General features: G+C 44.5%; 1 protein-coding gene across 1 annotated transcript in view; it reads right to left on the bottom strand.

The window, feature by feature from the left end:
* RCSD1 (RCSD domain containing 1) overlaps positions 1-23,033 on the bottom strand; it is a 119,437-nt gene that overhangs the window by 6,272 nt on the left and 90,132 nt on the right. Inside the window, exons 3-8 of the mRNA XM_006887449.1 lie at positions 16,096-16,152; positions 12,250-12,351; positions 10,262-10,348; positions 7,941-7,943; positions 5,979-6,050; positions 2,629-2,832 (exon numbers count right to left, since the gene is read on the bottom strand). Coding sequence (XP_006887511.1) covers positions 2,629-2,832; positions 5,979-6,050; positions 7,941-7,943; positions 10,262-10,348; positions 12,250-12,351; positions 16,096-16,152 — 525 coding nt within the window. The remainder of the gene's footprint in view (positions 1-2,628; positions 2,833-5,978; positions 6,051-7,940; positions 7,944-10,261; positions 10,349-12,249; positions 12,352-16,095; positions 16,153-23,033) is intronic.

Raw genomic sequence — 23,033 nt, 5'->3', positions numbered from 1 at the left:
TCAGGGGGCCAATGGAAATGTTCAGGCAGCTGCTCGGTTTAACTCTGATGACTCGCCTTTCACATTTTCATGTAAATTACACTTTGTAAATATTTTCTCATTGCTGTACATTCTGGTGTTCGTCAGTCCTAGTTCCATCTCACAGTGCCTGACAAAATGGCTGGCACAGATTAACAGGTTTTGATCTGTCGTTCACAGAGTTGCTACAAGTTGTAGCAGACTTGATTATCCTTAACAACAACAATAATAATAAGAGCTCCATCTCAGACGTCTGGACAGAATTATTGGTTTATGAAGCTTCCTCAGGCCAGCTCTGCAGTGGGGCTGGGCCCTCAGAACCAGTGGATTTAGAAATAATCCTGCTTGCTCCCAAGCTATCTGTCAGAAGACTGATGTTCTACAATACTGGGACCAGATAACAGCACCTCTGCCTTCCTATCCTGAAGACAGGCTGTCCCTTTGGTTTTGTCTGCCTTCAGGAATCTCTCCAACACTCTGTATGAGGGATCTGCGCCTTGTCCCCACGCAGCAGGACTAAGCCCTCCCCACCAACTTTGTCTCTATTCACTTCACCTTTTTTTCTAGGTAGATTTCCTTGAATGAACTAGGATCCCTTTCTCTTCATTGTCAACTCTGAAGCCACACCCATTAACCATTCCCAGCAATCAGATCCCCTGGAACCCTGGCGCCTTGTATGGCTCTGGATGAGGTTTTCTGGGCTCCAACTTGAACTGTATTGCATCTCTGATTTGTATCTCTGATCTGTACCTCCTTTTCTGATAGTAGGGTCCAGGGTCTGATGAACACACAGGCTAAGCATTGGTGTACCATTGACTGAACCGAGATCTATCATCTACAAAGGGAACAGTTCTTCAATTTGGATGTTCTTAAACTAGGCAACTCTAGTGGCCTAGTGACAAGAAGCTGCACTGCATTCGGAAGGCATGAGGCTTGAGTATACCAGCTGCTTCATGGAAGAAGGATGGGCAGTCTCCTCCTGTGAGATTAACTGCCTCTGAAAACCCCCTGGAGGGTCAGCTCTGGGTCAGTTCCGACTCTATAGTACACACACCACCACCACAGTAAGAATACTTTGGGCCAGAACAGGACATTTAGGATCCTTCATATCAGGCCAGACAGGATGCTCGAGAGTCCTAGTGATGCTTGTTGGGAGCACTGGTGGTGCAGTGGTTAAAGTGCTTGGATGCTAATTGCAAAGTTAGTGGTTTGAACCCACCAGCTGCAATGTGAGAAAGCTATGCCTGACTCTGTAAGACTGAAATCTTGGAAATGCTACGGGGCAGTTATATTTACATATATATTTTTTTAAACGATTTAGTTATTATTGTTATTACCGAGACTATATATAGCAAAACACACACTATACATATATAAAATTCAGTCACACTGATTACATCCTTGGAACTATATAACCATTTTAACTCTCCTTTTCTGAGCTGTTCCTTTCTCATTAATAAAAACTCACTGCCCCAAAGGTTTCCACCTAGTCTTGAAAGTTTCTGTTGTTAGTTTGATTTCATAAAGATGGTTCTAAAAGTGTGTGATGTTCAAGGAAGATCTTCTTTACTAGTTAAGATAAATTATTGTTTGATTTTTAAGAAGAATTCAAGGGATGTTTAGGGGTTAGAGTTTAAAGATTATTTCAGGGCAACAGTTGTGGGGATTCATCCAGCATCAATAGTTCTAGGAAGTCTGGATTTCATACGCATTTGAAATTCTGTTCAGCATTAGCTCCCTTTTCATCAGGATTCTCCTACAGAATCTGATGAAAATGTCCAACCTTGATAGTTGAGCACAAAACAGCTCTTCTGCTCTCATGGAAAGGGAGGTAGTCATTCATGGAAGCAATTAGCCACAAGTTCTATTTCCTTCTCCTGTTCCTGATTCTCCTTCTCCTTCTGTTGTGGATAAAGACCAATTCGATTTTTCTTTTTTAATGTTTTTTTGTGGGTTTTTGTTGTTGTTGTTGTCATGTACCGTCGAATTGGATCCGACTGGCATAGGAGGAGACTGCCCCTCTTTCTCCAGCGAAGCATCTGCTGGACTCGAACTGCACACCTTTGGGATTGCAGCATAGCTTCTTGCTACCAGGCTACCAGAGCTCCCTCAATTCTTTTTTCTTAATAGAAAAAAAAGTTTTAATTTTTTTTATTGTTGCACATTTTCTTCCCCCTTCCCTCACCCACAACCTTCCCTTCATTGCACCCCTTGTTCCAGATTGTTGTAATGCAATTAAAAGAATTAATCTAATTATTTTGAATGGCTGTTTGCCTTCAGTTTTTGACATAATTCTATCCAGTTGGTATCATCCTGAGTCTTCATCCTACTTTCCACAGAAGACAGAGTACTCCATTCCTTAACCCTACTTTTTGGGTGGATGGCAAGTTACAGGGAGAGAAATGAAAAGAGATAGGCTAGGCAGTGTGGTGATTTTAGTACAGGGAAATCTTGCAAAGGAGTAGACACATTTCATTTCTGCTAAAATCCAACTCCAAATAGGACTCCAAATGATTCCCTCTTTCTCCAGCACAGCAAGAGGGTAGGGAAAACGGGATTGTCTAGTCCCTACATTACCATACAGCACAATACTTCTGATCTAGGATTTACCTTATTGTAACAGGGCAGATGGCTGCCTTCAGGGGGCTGGTCGAAGCTCACAGGCACCTCTTCGGGCTCGCTGGACCGAGATCGCACGCCTGGGCTACTAGGAGTAGAAGGTGGGCTGTTAATCGGTGACACCGCCGCCTTAAGTCCAGGGCTCTTGGGTGAGGCTCCAGGCAGCAGGGCTGCTGGATCAAAGGCTAAATTGGCCTGTGGAGAAAAGATTGGGAGTTTCAGATAGGGCTGGACAGGAGAGGAGACCCTCTACTTTAGCTTGTTGGTTACCTGTCTTCGGAGCTTATTGAGACTAGGTAACGTGGTGGTGTTGCTGTGTGCCACTGGGTCAGAACCGACCCCTAGCTGATGCTCCAACAGCGTTTCAGAGGCAGTAAATGGCATGGGAGGAGATTTCCAATCCTTCTTTAAACTAGGAAGTTGGTGGATTTGAACCACGTGTCTTTGGGATTGCAGCACAGTTTCTACTGCTAGGTTACCACAGTTCCCAGGCAACATGAGACTTTTCTTCTATTTCCCAACCAGTTAATTCATTGTCTCCCCACATCTTCCTCCTGAAACATTGCCTACTCAAGCCATCTGCTACCCGGTTTGTAACAAGCTGCATTCCAGAATCCATGGACACCACCAAAGTGGATCCACCAAAAATGTACTGTCAAGAGCCACAAGTTATGGATGAAGTAATCAAAACAGTAACTAGCAGGTACCTGCAGGCTCCAGGCTCTCATAGTATGCCCTCTTCCTCAGAGTCAATCATAGTTGCTAGTTACTGGATGCCCACTGTTTGCCAGACATGCAATTTTTCCTCAACAACAGACCTAACTGTTCAATATTGTTCTCAGTGAATAAATTAGGAATGTGGCTGCTGGATCTGCCCTGAGAACAAGCCAGAGCTCTTGTTCCTCAAGCCTTAAGATGCCAGGTTCTCTCTTGTAAATGTAATAATAGTGGTGATACATAGATGGTTGAGCTATACCAAGAGAGAGGCACCTGAACAAATCACACTTGGGGTATCACAGAATGGTAAAGCAGTTAAAATAAACCATAAGGGCAACCAAAGAGGATAGTTTACCCAGAGGTAATCCAAATCAAAGGAGGTTATGAATTTGTTGAGGGAAGAGACAGATGGTCCTATGGAGAGAGTGTTGGTGCAGGAAGGTAATTGAGGGAATTAAACAGGCATTCTGGAACCTCTGTAGCACCACAGAGGGGTAATGCTCTTTCCTGTCCCTCTGCATTTTCAAGTTCTGGTAGCCTATGGACGGAGTAAAGAGTTGCTCTGCCAACCCAAAGGCAGAAGGTCCAAGTCTACCAGGACCTCTGCAGGAGAAAGATGGGCAATATCCCTCCACCCCGACCCTATGAGATTTACAGCCTCTAAAAACCCATTGCTGGGGAAGCAATAATCAGTTCAGACTTGATGCAATGAGTTGTTTGAGTACAGCTTGAGGAGACAGTGGGTGGTGCAAAGGATTAATGTGTTTGGCTACTAACCTAAATGCTGGTGGTTTGAGCCCAGGTGCCCTGGAAGGAATGTCTAGTGATCTGCTTCTGAAAAAGCAGTCTCTGTACATACATGTTTATTGCGGCTTTGTTAGCAATAGCAAAGAGCTGGAAATAACCCAAGTGCCCATCAACAAATGAATGGATAGAGAAACTCTGGAATAGTCACACAATGGAATACTATGCTGCATTGAAAAACAAGGAACTCATGAAATATTATGCAAAATGGATGACCCTGAAGGATATTATACTGAGTGAAATATCTCAGTCACAAAAGGACAAATATTGCATAGGGCCACTGTTGTAAAACGGGACTTAACATCAGGGCTAAGGGAAGACAGAGAAGGAGGGAGGAATGATGTACTGATGTACTGATGCACTGAAACAGATGAGGGAGAGAACTGTTTAAAAGGGATATATGACCGGGTATTATTGTCATGACAGGAGTCCAGAATGAAGGCTACATGATGGAGTGGACTTGGGGGGAGAGATTGCATAACAATGAAAGAGTTTTTATTTTACTTTTCAAGGAGAAGAGTGAATTGAGGGGGGAAGGGGTGGGCAGGGAGAAAAGTGCAACAATGAATGACTGGAAAGAAACCCTAAGTCTCTGTAAATGTTCATTAAAATTAATAATAATAATAAAAAAGACGTTTCTTATTCATCAGCTTTGACTTTAACCACTTAACTGGGTGGGATTCTGAAATAGGGTGTCTATAAACTAATTATTATGGGATTGGTCACCTTTCCCCATCCTAAAGTTTGAACTTGAGCAGGTTTAGCAGCAGAAGAGGGGACTGTCACTACCAGCAGAAAGGAACCAGCAGAGAGCTCAGGGTCAGAAGTTCTTGCACCAGTCACACCAGGACCTGTTGGGGAGCAGCAGCTGCCTTAGTGGGAACCAGAGACTGACTTGAAACAGAGCTGACTTGGGACTGATACCCCTGGAGCCAGAGCCAGGGATCCTCACTTGAGCTTGCTAGAGGACTGAGGGAAAGTATTGTAAGTGGCAGTACTTACGGGAACATAAGAGCTGGATAAATGACTAGGGATGAGAGGACAATTGATGCCTTTGAGCTGTGGTGCTGGAAAAGAGTATTGAATATCCCATGTATGCCTAGGAGCACACACAGGTTGGTCCTGGAGAGGATGAAACCAGGCTTCTCCTCAGAGGCAAGGATTTTGAAGCTTCATCTGAAATGCTTCGGGTGTGTTGCAAGGAGGGACCAGTCCTTGGAGAGGGACGTCATGCTTGGAAGGGTGGAGGGACAGCGCAGGAGAGGAAGACCATGGATGAGATGGACTGACTCAGTGACTGGGGTCATGAGAGTAGGTGTGTCAATGAGGTCTCAGGATAGAACAGACTTCATAGCTGTTGTACATAATGTTACTATGAGTTGTAAGGACTCAAAAGCACATAACAACAACAACAAGGGAACATTTTCACACTGACCTGAACTGTGAAGCTGAAGGTCAAAGGGCCTGCAAGTGTGCTTAAGATGTCCTGACTGAGGAATTATATCCTGCTACCAAACTAAATTGTAACCCATTAACTTTGCTAGTAGACCCTGTAACCATGTAAGTATAGGTCTGTGATATCTGGGTGGCCATTGCCATGGACCCCAGATCCAGCAGTAGAGCAGTTTGAATGGGGTTGGAGTTAGCAGAAGCAGGTATGGGAGCGTGAAGGCCATGTCTAACCTTATGCAACTGGTTTGATACTGTGGATGTTGCTGACAGGGACAGTTCCTTTTGTGAAGTTAACAGAGGTCAGATTCGGCCATCTCCATGCTGCCTTCACTTTTTTTACAAGCAGACAATGGACATCCTGCACTTACCTGAAGCTTTTCAATCAGAGGTGAGCTCTTCACCTTGATTTTAGGAGGGTGGCTTGCACTGGGTGGTGATTTCTGTGGAACGAAGAGACAAAATGAGTGAGGCGTAGAGTGAAAGGGTTCTAGCTGGGGCTTGGAGGTCATGGGGGGAAGGAGAAAGGGAGTAACTGATTTCACCAGTCCATCTCTTAGTTTCTGTAGACCACTTACCTCAGCAGGGCACATAGTCCCCTTTTCCCCACCCACATTTTACCACTAGCAAGACCACTTGAACCTACAAGTCATAGAAGTCAAAACAGATGTTGTAACAGAAGTGGACTTCTACCCCGGGAAGATGGCTTCATGGGCATTTAGAAGGGAACAGGCCACATGTGAAGGGAGCAGAGATCTCCACTTTGTGACTGCCAATTGTGTGACACAATAAGTTGAGAGCCTGTTTTAAGAAGCAAGACATGAAATCACAGAAAAGGAGTGAAGCTTGATAGAAGTACTATTGAAATTCTCCATCAAATAAACAATATTTGGAAAAACCCCTCCAAAGGCGTTGCTTATAAATTATTTTCTAAAATATCAAATATTCATCTTACCTAAGTGGGCACTGACTGAGGGTCTTCTGAGGTGCTGTGCTTTACTCCCTGCCTTTGGGGGTAGGTGTGTCAGAGATAGTGAGATTGGCACAGGACAGGGCAGAAATTAGGGCTGTTGTACGCAGGGGCTGTTGTACATAGGGTCACTATGAGTCGCAAACGACTCAACGGCACATAACAACAACAACAACAGCAATCAGTGACTGGCATAAACAGATACATACACATATACATGTCTCTCTTGCTCCACACATCATCATATAAACCATGTGTATATTATAGTAGTTATAGGTATTTTTGTGATGAATATTTATCAGAAATCTTGTCTTTAGATTTTACACTCCTCTCATGCGGTTAACTGCCTCTGAAAACCCACTTGAAGGTCAGCTATGACTTGGTTCTGACTTGGTGGTACATAATAACAGTAACAGAAGTATTAACTCCTTGCATAGTGTAAACTTCTCACAGCTCCAGTCGTGTTTCACATGTAAGAATGGCAGTGATGAACATGATGAAGATGAAGAAGATCTATGACGGCCAAGACAGAGATAGTTTCTGATAGTTCAGAGACACAAAGAATTATCTCCACAACACCCCTAAATACTAAAAATGTCAATAAATGATACATCTACTGAGCTGTTTATTGAATAAGATTAATCAAACTTGGTATGATGAGGAAATATTTTAGTGCCGGAAGGAGGGGAGACTGACTTAATTGAACTCTTTGTGACCTTTTGAGGCCCCACCCTGAGTGAGAAAATGCTCTCACTGTAGGACTTTGCACACCTCATTCTAATTCTAGTTTTGACAGGAGCCAGTTGGATGTCCCTGGGTACAGCCTCTCAACACAAGCGCTCGGAGATTTGGGGTGAAAGATTTGTGAGAGTCGGTCCAGCTCTACATCCATCCCTTCGTCAGTCATAGCCAAAAGCAGGCTCCTCTGAGGGAACCTTCTGCCCACAGTAAATGGTGGGTAAAAAGTGTTTAAGACAAAGTTAGGCTATACTTAATTTCTGTACATCAGAGTAATTTTACATGGGCTGTTTTGGTTTTTGTGATACAGTTTTAGAAACTCTTGCAACTAATTTGTGGGTAAGGCTCTCTTATGTAATACTGTAAGCTTTCCTCTTCCCCAAATGACTCCTGTCCTTAACCCCAGGACAGGGCAGGGGACCCAGCTAAAGTTCCGGAACATTCTTGCGATTTGAATTAAATTGAAAAACGAGGGCGGGGTGGGGGTGGGATCACAGTCTACTGTCAGTTGCCAGGAAGGACACCAGGTGGCAGCATTTTCCCATATGTTTAGTGGGAGGCTCTGTGGCTTCATTAAAGGCACACCTCTGAAATTGATCCTCCGGGTCTTTTAGGGGGCTGAAACTTCCTAGTGATTTAGGCGGCGTCACCCCACGGTTTCAGGTCTGAGCAGGCAAAGGGAGAGAGGCAGGGATGAAAAAGGCATGGAAGCCCCCTCCCAGCACTCTGCTTTGGGAAAAAAGTAGAGGTCTGACCAGAACCCTGCCTTCATGGGGGGAGAAGTGTCAGCAGTAGCCTGTCCTGGCAGAGCTGGCCACTAACTTTATTTCTACGTGCATGTCAAGAAATCAGAGATCCCAGCATCCTTTGCATGCAAGTAACTTGTCCCTCCATAAGAGACTACCCTTCACAATTCACCTACCTCGTCACCCAGCCTTGGACACTAACTATATGCCTTTAACTATTGAGTGAGTGGGTTCTGTGAGATGAAACCAGTACATTTATTTTTCTCAGAGTAGACAAAATATAAAAGTTTTATCCAATAACTTGACGCAACCACTTTTATTCTAAGGAAAAGTTTGCCTGTCCAGCCCTCACAATCTGTTTGCTCAGTGCTCTTGCCCCTTGTTACAAATAAGGACCAGGCTTGGTGAGGCAACTTGGGGCCAAGCCAAGGTCATCATCAGGCAGCTTCCTATGAGGCTCTGTCAAGGCTGTGGCCTCAGCTTGCCACATAGCAGCAGAGACACAAAGATCAGAGGTTACATGAAGATACCGACCCAGGGCTAAGGAGAAGCTGTTGATAAGTCTTTGGAGCTGATAACCCCATGAAACCAGAGTCACAATGTTAGAGCATAGAGCAATTCCAACCACTCCCCGCCCCAAGCTGTGTTAAATTTCTGCCTGTTGGGGTTTCTGTCTCAGAACAGAGCCCTTGTTTCATGGATTGGAGGGTATTCTTATGGCACATGGGTTCCAGAATCCCCCACCTCACTCAGCTGGGAGCAGCTCTGAGTTCATCAGTTCTCTTTCACTAGCTTCTGTCTGTAAGCTGTGGGCTGACAAAAAAAATACTTGAGAACCATTTACTTAACTCCAGCCTTCCCATTTTAAAGTGGATGTGATGTCAGGGGCTTGCCTAAGTTTACACACAGGAATCCAGAGCACATTATCTGGATGCTAGTCTCCGAAAAGGAAGAGAATTGATTAAAAGAGATGGTTGCAATGAAATCTGGGGACTGCACTGTCTTTCGCTTAATTGCTTTATCTGGGGCTGGATGAAAGAACATGCAGAGTCCTTTCCGGGAGGGCCCCTGACCACAGCGGAGGCTCTTGTGCTGTTGGGCCAGGGAATGGGGAAGTCACTCTTCCAGCCACAGTTAGCTGAACAAGGGCAGTTGACTCTACAGGAGAAAGTCTATTGCTGGCTATGATCTATGATACCAGAGCCCTCATTAAGCTGGTAGCAATGGCTATTTATATCAGAGGGCAATGAGGCCTCCTGTGTGGTCTGGTTTTCTTCCAATGATCCCGAACAAAAGCCAGCCTTTACAAGGGCACCAGAGAACCAAGGGGTTCTCTCCCATTTCCATCTTGCCTTGTAACGGTGTCTCTCCTGTTCCAGGTACATCTTCCACATGGCAAGGGGGATATCCATTCTGAGGCAGTTTAAGTCAGTCTTGGGAAGAACACACAAATTTGCTGGGTCCTGGATTTGGCATGCTAATGGTGGTGGTTTTATGCAGTAGAGTTAATTATGACTCATAGCAACCCTTTGAATAAGGGATCTAAACTCTGCCCTATCTTATGCCATCCTTACCACACTTCTTGAGCCCATTGTTACAGTCACTGTATCAACCCATCTTATTGAGAGTCTTCCTCTCTGTCTCCAACCTTTCCCAATATGATGTTCTTTTCCAAGAACTGGGCCCTTCTAACAGCATGCCCATAGTATATGAGACAGAGCTTCACTGTCTTTGCCTCCAAAGACCATCCTGGTTATACTTTGTCCAGAATATATTTCTTCTCGGCAGTTGACGGGCTATTCAGTACCCTTCTCCAATACCACAACTCAAAGGCATCAATTCTGTCATCCTTAGTCACTGTCCAACTTTCAGATGCTCAGCAAGTAACTGAGAAGATCGTGGCTTGGATTGGGCACACCTTAGTCTTTAATCTGACATCATGTCAATGACAGAGGGCCCATTCTCTGTGCAGAAAAGTTTCCACCTTTGACCAATCCTAAAGGAGGCTCAGTAAGACAGAGCATGGAAGAGTCTAGTTTTCAAAGGCAAGCCCTCAGGAAGTCATAAGAAGAGGAGAACTGGGAAAGTCTTTGAACCTGGAATGGAAAAATTCCTTGCTCAGCGTTACCAGCTTATGTGGTGACTCCTGAAAGGGGGAGGGAGGAAGCCCACAGCCTGTGAGCCTGGCGGCAGCACTTACCTCACCATTCTGGCCCAGCTCTACCTTGGGGGGGAACAGGGGGAGGGAGCAGGGCGGTTTCCTTCTTGTTGGTTTACTGGCTGGTGTCTAGAGGGAGGGTGACAGACAGACATACAGAGAGAGAAAGAGAGAGCTAGTCAGGCACAGGGAGGGGGAGGAAGGAAGTGGAAATTGGCTTTAGGAGTGTTTAGGGAAGTCTGGAAGAGAAAGAAGGGCAGAAGGGGGTGGCATGCCGCTGGGTCTGCCCATTGCCTGGATGAATTATGTTCCTTTAGCCACCTATCCATTCTGATTTTCCCTCTTCTACTGGGTGTTCATTTCAGTTTGAAATTACATGGCCTGCAACAAAATTTCACAACATCATCACTTTCTGCTCTCAGGCAAAAACTTTGGTCTGCCTTCTGAGGAAGTGACTTGCTCTGCCCTTTTGGACTGGTACTCCTACAATGCATAGAAGTTGTGGCTCTGGTGTTGCAGATGTGAAAACAAAAGCATAAATTGTAGCACCTGACAAAGAGGTGCCAACCGTGCCCTCCTTTGCCCTGAGAACACAGTAAGCGCTATTATTTCTCCGGTGTCTGGTACCCTTCTAATGAGCTCTCCATACTGGATGACTCAGGAAAACCTACCCTTAGACTTTCCCAGTTTGGATACACTTTCCTTTGGTGCTTTCCTCTCCAGTACGACTTCTTGAGACTCTGTGGTTCTGTGGGTCCCTGAATCCTTTCCTTCCCAACCTGGCGCCTGTCTCATCCTGTGTCCCTTACTGTCCTGTCTTCCTGTCAACTCCCAACTCAGAACCTGTCCCAGCTCTGACTCTTGGGGGAGCAGCGGTGGAGGTGGGGATCTTTTAATTTTTTTAAAGTTTTCATTGTGTGTTTAGTAAAATTTTATAAAACAAAATTAGGCTCCCATTTAACCATTCCTACACAAATTGCTTAATGTCATTTATCAGTTACTATTTTCAAAAATATGCATGTATTCTCATTAATTCTGTTCAGTTGTATCATTTGTCATACTTCTAGTGTTCCTGCTCCTTGACCTTCTATTGCTTTACAGTAATTACTAACCAGTTAGTCTCACTGAGATTATTATTCAAAGGAGTGTTGTACTCATATACTTATAATAAACACGTTTTCATTTTATGATTCAATCCATTATTTAGCTATTATAGTCTATTGGGAGATCTGGTGGCCTAGTGGCAAAAAGCTGCGCTGCAATCCCAAAGGCATTTTTTTAATCCACCAGTTGCTCCTTGAGAGTAGGATGGGCCCTCTCCTCCCATGGGATTAACTGGCTCTGAAAACCCACCAGAGGGCCAGCTATTGGTTGGGTCCAACTCAATTGTACACAACAACAACAACATTATAATCTATTATTATAAGAAGTGACCTCAAGAACTTGTTTTAGTTTGAGGTATAAAGGATACCTCCAGGTGATAGTCTTGGGATGTCTTCTAGTCTCAGTGGGTCCAGACTGGCTGCACTTTTAAAGAGCTTAGGATCTGTTTGTGAGCAGCCTCTTCACCGGAACCAGTGCAGGCCTGACAAACTGTGTGAGATGTTAGACTCTACCAGTGGGCACTCAAGATGAAAATGAAGCCGATTTGTCTTACAATGAATCCACAGTGCAAATGATATCTGAATTAGCAAACTTTGTGCCATTTGGTATACATGTATATAAAAATTTACAACAGCAATAACGAAAAAACCGATTCCAGGTTCCTATTTCCAAGGGGCAGCGCTGTTTGGTTTTTGCTCCATCTCTCATCCCCATCTCACTCAGCAGAAAGATTCTGCACCAGGCAGAGGCAGTGGGGACATTCCTTGCATTCAAAGGGACCCCTCTCTGGCTTCTCTTCCTAATTTGGCAATTACCAAGCCTCCTCCTCCCCGCTCGCTCCTTGCTCCTCAGAGCCTGACCCAGACTTCCCCTTCCTCCAGTCCAGAGGGGCTCCTCTGCCCAGAACAGGGACTCCAAGAACTCACCTCCTTGGCTGCAGCTGCCTGCTCCCTAAACCGCCCCGCCAGCTGGGCCACCGAGGGGGGCACAGAGCTGTCCACATTGGCATTGGCTTCTGCTCGCCTCTCCTGGCAAACCAAAGAGAAGTAAAATTAAACGGTTAATGTGTTCCCTGGTCTTTTAAGTGCCAGCTGTGCAGCTGAAAACAGGAGTGATGTGATAAATGAGCTATTTTAACAGCACTTTTGTTATTCACTCCTGCATGAAAAGATTAAAAAAAAAAACAAAACCCAACAGTCAGCCACATTAAGGACTATGTGCCGTGCACACCCGCAAAGGACTAAACTCCGGTCCTGTCTGGAGAAGCACCATTCATCTCCAGCGGTGGCTTCTCTGTCCTCAAAGATTCCGCCTGAAAACAGGTTATCTTGGAGAATGTGTATCTTTTGCTCACATGACGTTCTCAAAAATGTTGTTCTGTGTTATAACTGACTCTCTAGTGGAGTTTCAGGGGTTGCAAATTGCACTGGAGGACACACTGCCCATGTTTCTATTAACGAGAGACTGGTAGATTCAAACTGCCTGCCTTTGGATTGGTAGCACACGACCTTACCACTCGGCCATCAGAAGTCTGTTAATTAAAACACATTTGGAGAAACCTTTTAATGGTGGTACCGTGGTTATGGCTGCTAATAGGAAAGTCCTCAGTTCAAAATCAACTAGCTGCTCTTATGGAGAAAAATGAGGTGGTCTATTTCTATAAAGCCTTGGTCTTGGAAAACCCAAGGGGAAGTTCTCCTTAGTCTTAAAGGGAAGTGACAGGATGACAGTGAGTTTTAATTGTGTGAGGTGGGATCCAAGTAAAGGTCTTCTCTTCCTACTTCACTGGGTGCCTTGGGCAAAGGAGTGCTCAGGAGATATTTGTGGAGTAAATAAATGCTCTGTGGAACCATGCAAACGTTCTCTGCATCAGTCCAATTTTACTATATGCTGCTGAAGCAAGTACAAAGTACCGAGCACAGAGTACTTCAAGGTACTGGGGAGCAACAATAATAGTCTGAAGACTAAGGTGTGATTCAGGCCATGGTCTTTTTAATCACTTGCTATGCAAACTGGAGTTGGACAACAAATAAGGATGACAGAATTGATGCCTCTGAATTGTGGTGTTGGAAAGACTGCTGAGTTCATGGACTGTCAAAAGAATAAACAGATATGTCTTGGAAAAAGTGTAGCCTGAGTGGTTTTTGGAGGTAAGGCTGATGAAGCTTTGTCTCATATACTCTGGGCATATAGCTGGGAGAGGCTGTTCCATGGAGAGAGGCATCATACCTGGAAAGGTGAAGGAGAAGAGAGGGTGACCCTCAGCCAGGTGGATTGATATAGTGTCTGCAGCAATGGGCTTAAATGTATCAGAGATGGTGAGGTTGGCACAGGATAGGACAGGGTTCAGATCTGTTGTTTATAGGGTTGCTATGCCTCATACTTGACTTGATTGCACCCAACAACAACAATGTGGGGTAGGGAGCACAGTGTATAAGAAAGAGCCAGGGTGCCTGAACTCAACTGCTAAGTTGTACCATCTCTAAGGTGTTCAGTAACCTCAGGATAACCACACAGCTTTCTTTGTCTTTATAGGGATAGCAGCACATCAGAGAGCTCTGGTGGCCTAGTGGTAAGAAACTGTGCTGCAATCTCAAAGGCACGTAGTTCAAATCCACCAGCTGCTCCATGGAAGAAGGATGGGCAATCTCCTCCTGTGAGATTTACTACCTCTGAAAATCCACTGGAAGATCAGGGATGGGTAGGTTCCAACTTGACAGTACACAACAGCAACAACAACAACACTAGCACATCACTCACAAGGTTGCTCTGTAGATGAAATTAATTCACTATAATAAAGTCCTGGGACTAGACCTGGTGCATTAGAAGTGCATTCCAATCATTGTTATTACTAACGATGAGACTTTTCAAGGAGAAATTCTGATGACTGAAGACAGCATCTCACTCAAGCTCACACAGCAGCAATTGTGAGGATGGGGCAGGTTGGGGCAGCATTTCCTCTTGCACACAGGGTTGCTATGAGTTGGAGCTGACTCAACCACACTGAACAGAGACCCCACTGAGCAGATGGAACACACTCCCCTCTAGTCTCTTCTTCTGAAAGAATCACCTAAAAGTTAGGCTCACCCAAGCTGGAGTTCACGTCCACACCTCAGTTCAGTGTGGCCAGCTGGGGAGCGAAGCTGTTCCCTCCTCAAGGTGTTTCCAGACCGTTCGCCACTATGTCTGGTTTGCCACCAATGTGTAGAGGACAAGCCAGTGAGTGCTGAACACCGATTTCTGTCCTGTTACACACAGTGGCCTACAAGACTCTCTGATTTGAAAAAGATGGTTTGTGTTTTTTTTAAAGTCCCAGAGATATTAGACATTTGGGGGTTTTGTCCCTGTGATAAGTTATTTCTTTTTTTTTTCTTTTAATTTTTTATTATTTTTGTGTGCGTGTACTGTCAAATCAGTTCTGACTGGTACAGGAGGAGATTGTCCCTCCTTCCCCGGCAGAACATCTGGTGGATTCAAACCGTTTGCCTCTGGGATTGTAGTTGCAGCTCCTTGCCACCAGAGCTCCTCTGATAAGTTATTTCTTACACAGACTGCAACATGCTTCTACCACTTCCTTTCCTCAGGTTCATTTTGAGATAGGGAGGATGTAGGCAGCAGTTTGCCTGAAGAGAGCCCGTCTGCCTTTCCATGGGGCTTTGACGACAAAGGTGAGACACGCCCTCCACCTGAAGCAGCAGTAAGCTTGGACCCCTATACATCGCTCACACACACGCAAACATACACACAGGTAAACACACACCTATACTTCCTATTATAGTCGTTAGGAGTCATCAAGCTGACCACAACTCTTAGCAACTCTGTGGACACGGATCTGACCCCTTCTCTATCCTGTACCACCATCACCATCCCTGAAATACTGGACTCCGGTGTTATAGTCACTGGGTCAGTGCACCTTGCTGAAGGCTTCCCTCTCTTTTGCTGACCCTCCACCTTCTCTGGCACTTCCTGTTGTTGTTAGGTGCCATCAAGTTAAGTGTGACTTATAGCGACTGACCGTAAGAACAGCAGACCTGAACACCGAGGGAGAGAACTGTTTAAAAGCGATACATGATTGGGTATTATAACCATGACAGGAGTCCAGAACGAAGGCTGCACAGTGGAGTAGACTTGGGGGGAGGGATTGCATAACACTGAAAGAATTTTTCTTTTACTTTTCAAAGGGAAGAGTGGATTGGGGGAGGGGTGAGTAGGGAGAAAAAAGCAACAATGAATAAATGGAAATCCAAAGTCTCTGTAAACGCTCATTGAAGATTAATAATAATTTTTCAAAAGCATCTCCAAGCTTTTGTATTCATGAGCTCTGAAAGAAATGCCATTCCTCTCCCTTGGAGGAGGGCCGAGGCAAACACTCCCTGGCTCTGTCTACAAAGTTTTGTGAAGACTTTTTTTTTTTATGAGAGCAAGAGAAAGAAACTGAGGTTTATTAGACATTCATAACAGACTATGAATGGGTCAGGACAGACTGACCAAGATTTTGTTTTGAGAAGAGGAGAAATTGATGGGCCATGGAAGATAAATGGAACATAGGAATGGGCTATTCCAGAGAAAAAGACAGGCCTCGCCCTCGTGTTTCCAGTCATGATTCATCATCATCCCCTTTCTTAGCTTAACCACCAGATGTTGATTCTCATGTGAAAGAATTTTGCTCTGTTCAAGACGTCCATTGTCCCACAGGCTGGGGGCAGCCAGGAGTCAGGTGCCACATCCGGACGGCACAGCCTCTGACTGCAGGCAGAGCTGCTGGGACTCACCTGGGTGACCTCATCTGTGTCATGGCCAGAGTGGTTGGGAATGGACCCCTTGTCCTGCTGGGAGGGACACAGGGCAGACTTTAGGGACAGTGTGTAATTGATTAAGCTGCAGTTGGCAAAGACAGCAGCCTGATGAGCTTGTCCATCTAATTCCCTGCCCACATAACAGATCTGCCTCCGTCCACGGCTATTTATCGCTCAGGCCTTGCTGACAGTGCACTTTACCTTGGCATCAAAGGGGCCAATCACTGGTGGTGCAGGAAGACACATTCCAGTTATAAATAGAACTGTCCAGGAATAAAACACTCCTCCTTCACTTCCCTGTCTCGAAACTGGGCTTGGCAAAAAGTTCAGAAGACAAGAACTATAAGGCTTCTGGGAGAATTTAGGGCTTAAATGTGGGTTAATGGAAAGATTTTAACACACCCAGGTTTGTCTTCCTGGAACCCAAGGAATAGGTTTCATTAAAAGGCTTAAGGATTTCAAGGTTTTTTTAAGTCTGGCAAACCCACTATCATCACCAGCCTCTCTTTAGACACTTCTTGTTTTATGTTGTAGAGAATGGACTGTGATGTTTGCACTCCACACTGAAACCCAGAGAAGGCAAGTTACTTAGCAAGAGTCACACAGCTTAAGTCCAACAGGGGATAATCTTCAAGACACTTGTTTACGACCCCTGACAATCTAGCAGTGGACATCAATAAACAGCATAACTTGGGAAAGTGTTTGAAAAAAAATGTAAAGTGTCATAAAAGCATTGAAATTATTGATAGCCACAGGTCAAGGCAAGAAACGCGGCCATGAGATGAACAGAGTCTAGCGGTTGAGTCCATTGGAGGTTTGCATTCACTACCAGCACACGACCACTGACTTCCTCCAATATGATGCCACCAGAGCCCAGGACAGTGACACACAGAGTCCTTCCTCGGCATCTCTCTTGGTTCTGAGGCTGCCTTGATAAGGCCATGTTCCTTCTTTGTGTTCTGGATTCTGAGAAGGACTTGCATGTACCCAGCCACTCCCAATCTCTCCCTCAATCTCAGATCCCTCCATCCTCTGGGACTACGCATGCTTTCTTTCACCTAAGACGTCCAAAGGTACTTAGTCCTTAGTCTAGTGCCTAGGATGTAGAAACCGCTCATCCCAGAGTGGTTTCTTTACTCTCCATGCAGAACACTCTGCCAGCATTAGAGCCTGGTCACGTGCCACAGAGCTAACTGCCCTCTTCAGTTCATCCCTGCAGACCACACACGGGGTCAGGGCCCTCGCCTGGGGACAGGGCCCTCACCTGGGGACCGGGCCCTCGCCCGGGGACCGGGCCCTCCCCTGCCTACACTCTGTTCTGGATTCTGGTCACTGTTTTGACCTCTGCTTCTCCTTCTTGTCTTCTTCCTGGTCCAATCTCCCATCTTCACCCAGGTTTCCGGACCCATCTCTCTTTGGGTCCTGCTTGGTTTGCACTTGCCTGACTGTGTATCTAGGCTACATTTTCTCCATTTTCCTGGGCCTAGATCTTGCTCACCAAGTGCTCCCTGCCCAGCCAAGCTCTACCAGCCAGCTTTGGAAACCACTCCTGTGGTTACTGTCTGACTCTGCTGAGGCGGGAAGAAAATCACCTCTGGTGTTTGTTTTCCATTTCTATGGGACTTTCTTCTGGGAACTGAGGAGCCCCTGTGTCTGGATGGCATGGAACTTCCCTCACAAGGTTGCCATGTTGAGGAAATACAATTTGGATGCTGCCCACCAGCCACATAGTAAAACCCTTGTGTACAGGCCAGAATTGGGCTCTACCCTCTTCCCTGGCCTGGTCTCTATTATACCATTCTTCCCCTTGGTCTAAAGACAAAGTGTCTAACAGTCTCTGGGTCATGTTTTAGGGAAGGAAGGAACCAGGGATTTCTAGTCTACAGCTTAGGAAAAGGGGCAATGAGAGAGTTCTGCCTGGAGGCTAAGAAAACTTTATGCAACCTTAAAAGGAATACTTTCTCCTTACCAAGGAATATCTGGGTTGTGCAAACAGTTATCACTTGTCTACTATTTGAAAGGTTTGAGGTTCAAGTCCACACAGAGGTGTCTCAGAACAATGGCCTAGTAATCTACTTCCAAATAATCAGCCACTTGAGGACATTATGCTGAGTGAGATATCTCAGTCACAAAAGGATAAATACTGCATAACACCACTGTTATAAAGCAGGACTGATGTGGGAGGTTTGGAGGAGAATACGAAAAGAGTAGATAGATAATGAACACTGCATTGGAACAGATGAAGGAAATAACTGTTTAAAAGGAATATATTACGCATTTTAAGTGTAACAACAGTCCAGAATAAGAGGTGCACTGCAAAATGGACTAGGGAGCGGGGAGGGAGAAAATTGTGCAATAATGAATGAATGAAAATACAACTTTTCTGTAAACTTTCATTAAAATCACAATTAAAAGAAAAAAATTTATTATTAATAATAAGTATACAAAAAACTCGCAAACCCCAACCAACCAAAAATCTCCTATGGAATACAGTTCTATTCTGAACATGTGGAATTGACTTGTACGCTGACTGCAAGAGTTTTCTTATTCAGTCTCTCTTTTTCAGGCCCTGAGGCTCTAACAGACAGCGTGCTGCATACTTGTCCGTAAGGAGTAGCTGTTCCAACAAAGGCAGCAGACAGTAAACATACACCAACAAACTATGAAGTGTAATGGAAAAGCAGACACTTGATCTTTGGTGGTGTGGAAAGACCTCTCTGGAGGGTCCTTGGCTGAAGTCCAGTTAGGGAAGAGAGGGGAAGAAAGGTGTTTCAAGGAAGACAGAGATAGGAGCAAAGCTGAAGAGAGAGCAGAGTCAGGTGTGGCAGGGACGCACTACACACACAGAGAAGGGGAGAAGAAAAGAGGGAGAGGTAGACTAGGGGCCAACCACATGGGTGGTGACAGATCATGGCAAACAGATCACATTTTATTGTGAGAGACAAGGTGTTGTTTGTTGTTGTTGTTGTCAACTGCCATAAAGTCGAGCACGACTCATAGTGACCCTATGAAGAAAAGACCTGAAGTCTTTCTATAACTATCATAATTTCTCAAAGTTCATAGAGTTTCCAGAGGCATATTATTTAGGAAGTGGATACCACTCCTGCTCCCAAACCTGTCTTAAACTGGAAATTCTACCAAACACTGTCCACCATGCATAAATGTTAAGCCACTTGACACCCCAATGGCACAAGGTTCAATATTACAGCAACCCCACGTTACCTCAGTATAGCATATTGACAGAAGAGTGCTGTACCACTTAGAAGAATGTTCCTCCAAAATATAATAACAACCGACTTTGAAATACAAAGGCCATCCCCAAGGTCTTGCTGACTCTAAACAAGAGGCTTAAATAAAAAACAACTAATATAGTATGTTGTTGTTATGTGTTGTTGAGTCGCCTGCGACCTATAGCGACCCTATGTATTTAAATAAGACAAAGTGACCTGAGTGACAGACATATCAAGAGGCCACTTTGTGTAAGAGGGATGAGAGTGGAAGCAAGAAGACCAGTAGGGCTATGGATAACAGTTCAGTCCTTCCTTACAAATTTGGGAATAGAAATAACTAATTGATTGAGCAATCCCATACTGGTATATACCCCAAAGAAATTAGAGCTGCAATACAAACCTGCATCCTCACAGCCATGTTCATTGCAGTACTATTTATAACAGCAAAGAGTTAAACACATCTCACACATGAGTGGCTAAAGAAACTGTGATACATTCACACAATGAAGTATTTAGGCATCACCAAAAAAGGATCAAGAATTTGTCAAACATTGTACAAACATGGGTGGTATTAGAACAAGTTATTCCGAGTGGCACAAGTTAGTCACAAAAGGACAATTACAGTCTAACACTACTAATAGGAAAAGCTAAGGAAAGGTTTACACAAGAGATAGAATCAATCTTGGAGACTTAGTAGAGATGAGAAATGAGGAAAGGAAACAAAAAAACCTAACACATTCATTTAAAAAAAGAGGGGGGAATAAAAGATATATAATTAAAGTTAAAGGTCTTGAGTTGGCAAGATTATCCTTAAAACAAGAAAAGGACCAATAGTAAGCTTCCAGCTGAGGGATATCTGTGGAGTAGGCCAGGCTGTGGCCGGGAGATGGTGTGAACAGAGGGGAACTGAAGGGAGAATGACAGTATCAGATGTGAAGTACATGGAAGGGGGACTCGACGATGACTCCTGTTTTTTTTTTTTATTGTGATAGCTAGATTATTATGGGGTATTTTTCCTTGGTGTGGGAAAGGCTTGCCGGGGAGAAATCTGGTGGAGGCAGGTGGTGAGCGATTGCTCTTTCTAGGTCACGGAAGTCTGGAAGAGCCAGTAGACAACCAAGTGGTGGTGGAGGACTGGGAGCAGAACATACATACATTCAAGTCTCAAGTTCAGAGGGCAGGTTCAAGGTGGAAACAAAACTGTGAGAATTGTGGGACTGGAAGTGAAGAAGAGGGAAGCCAAATGACGGCCCTCTCCACATGTTGATCAAATATTTCACACAAGGCTGAAAAGCTCCAAATCTTCAAGGCCAGCAGATACATGAGATTTCAGGATCTGAAAGTGACAGGTCGCGGTTTCTGTGATTCTTTCCCAGGGAAAAACCTCAGTTAAGGTGCTTCACACCCACACTGACGTAGGGCATACATCGTTCCGTAGTACCTCCCAGAACTTTTCATTTTCCCTTGGGACTTTATGCCGCAGGCCAGTCACTCTGTGGAGCACAGCCCTGATAGCATCAAAAGTCCTTAAAATCAGAGTAACGAAAGCCTCAGGTGTCCTCAGGGTCCTGCCAGTGAAGGCCAGCACGGGTGGTGGTGGTTGTTAGGTGCTGTCAAGTCAGAATCCATTAATAGCTGACCCTTCCGCAGATTTTCAGAGGCAGTAAACGGTATGAAAGGAAACTGGGAGATAGCAGATCCTTCCCCCTGAGAGCAGCTGGTGGATTCAAATAGTGTGCCTTTGGGATTGCAGCACAGCCTGCAGTGGTGAAATAGAGACTCCGGAAGAATTCTCAGGTAGCAACAGGAAACAATAGAAAGAAGGGAGGAAGACTAATTTTACATGTCAGTAGTGATGTGACTCAGTATAATTTGGGAGATAATATCCATTGTCAAAGAGTCAATTCCAATTCATAGTGGTACTATAGGACAGAACACAATAGTCTCATGGGGTTCCCAGGCCTGTCAGTCTTTATGGAAGCAGCCACCTCCACATCTATCTCTCCTGAAGAAGATGGTGGGTTGAAACCACCAACCTTTTGGATAGCAGTTGAGCACATTAACCATCGTACCACCCCCACTGTTGCATGAAGAGTTCTTTGGCATTTCTTGTGTGGTTGAGAGAGCTGAGAGACAATATGGTTTTAGAAGAATTAATTCAGTCAGTTCTGAAGTTCTGTCTTGCCTCTTACTGGGTGCAGAATTCTCAAGTCTTAGTATCTTAATTTAAAATTAGTAAAATGAAGTTATTAACATGCATCAGCTTTTGCTATAAACACATGTTCCATCTGATCAATTACTAGAATACAACTGGGTTAACTCTTAACAACATTAATGGCCCGGATGCCCCAGTTCCTATGATTATGACCATAATGCCTAAAGAGAATTGTCTCTAACTTAGGAAACAAGGTCTCTACAATGGAGCTTTGATGACCTAGTGGTAAAGAACATTCACTACAATCCCAAAGGTACACAGTTTAAATCTACCAGCTGTTCCACGGGAGGATAGGCAATCTTCCACTGGAGAATCAGCTATAAGTTGGTTCCAACTCGACAGCATACAACAACAATAGTATAATAGATTTATGCTCCAAAATGGTACTCTGAATATTATTACTGGAGAGGGGAAAAAACCCACCCCACCCCACCCCACCCCAACTCAACGCACCCCAACCCAACTCAACCCACCCCATAATATTCCCAGTCCATACAGGACAAAGTCTGTTGTGTGTCCAGTTCTCAGAGGTGGTCTACAGGGATAGACTGCTCATCCTTCTCCTGTAGAGTAGCTGGTAAATTTTAACTAACTGCAAGAGATTAATATTTATTCCCATTCCCCCAAAAAGTCATTCTGTAGATTGTAGAAATGGTTGAACAATATCACTAATATCATACACAAATATTGTTGATGATTATTTAAAAACAACTAGAACAGTAGTACATCGACAGAGAACTCCCAGAAATACAAGCTGGATTTAGAAGAGGCTGTGGCCCTGGGGATATTATTGCTGATGTCTGATGGACCATGGCTGAAAGGAGAGAGTACCAAGAGAATGTCTATTTGTCTTTTATCAATTAAAGGCATTTGACTGTGTAGATCACAACAGACTGTTGCTAACATTGAGAAGAATGGGAATCCTAGAATATCTGATTGTGTTTATGTGAAACCTAACCCTAGAGCAGCAAGCTGTTGTATGTGCAGTGCAAGGGAACACTGCATGGTTCAAAATTAAGAAAGCAGTGTATCATGGATGTATCATTTCTCAATACCTTTTAAAATCTGTATGTATAACAGGTTATTATGGAGGCTGAACTTTATGAAGAAGAATGTGGCATCAGGATTGGAAGAAGACTCATCAACAACCGACATTATGTAGATGACACATACTGAGGCTTTTGCTGCAGAAGATTAAGGACAGCAGCCTTCAATATGGATTGGAGCTCAACATCAAGGAAACAAAGATTCTCACCCCTGGGCCAATTGGCAGCATCATGACACATGGAAAAAGGATTGAAGTTACTAATGATTTAATCTTCCTTGGATCCACAATCAATACTTTTGGCACCAGTAGTCAGGAAATCAAAAGTTGCGTGTCATTGGGGAGATTTACTATAAAAAGTTTCTCCAGAACACTAAAAAATGTCAGTTTGCGGGCTGCCCTCAGCCCCTGGCTCGGGGCGAGC

This window comes from Elephantulus edwardii, unplaced genomic scaffold, assembly GCF_000299155.1.
Source record: "Elephantulus edwardii isolate Elephantulus edwardi_28Jun2011 unplaced genomic scaffold, EleEdw1.0 scaffold00057, whole genome shotgun sequence".
NCBI classification, from domain to species: Eukaryota; Metazoa; Chordata; class Mammalia; order Macroscelidea; family Macroscelididae; genus Elephantulus; species Elephantulus edwardii.
This window is presented reverse-complemented; position numbering and strand designations above follow the sequence as displayed.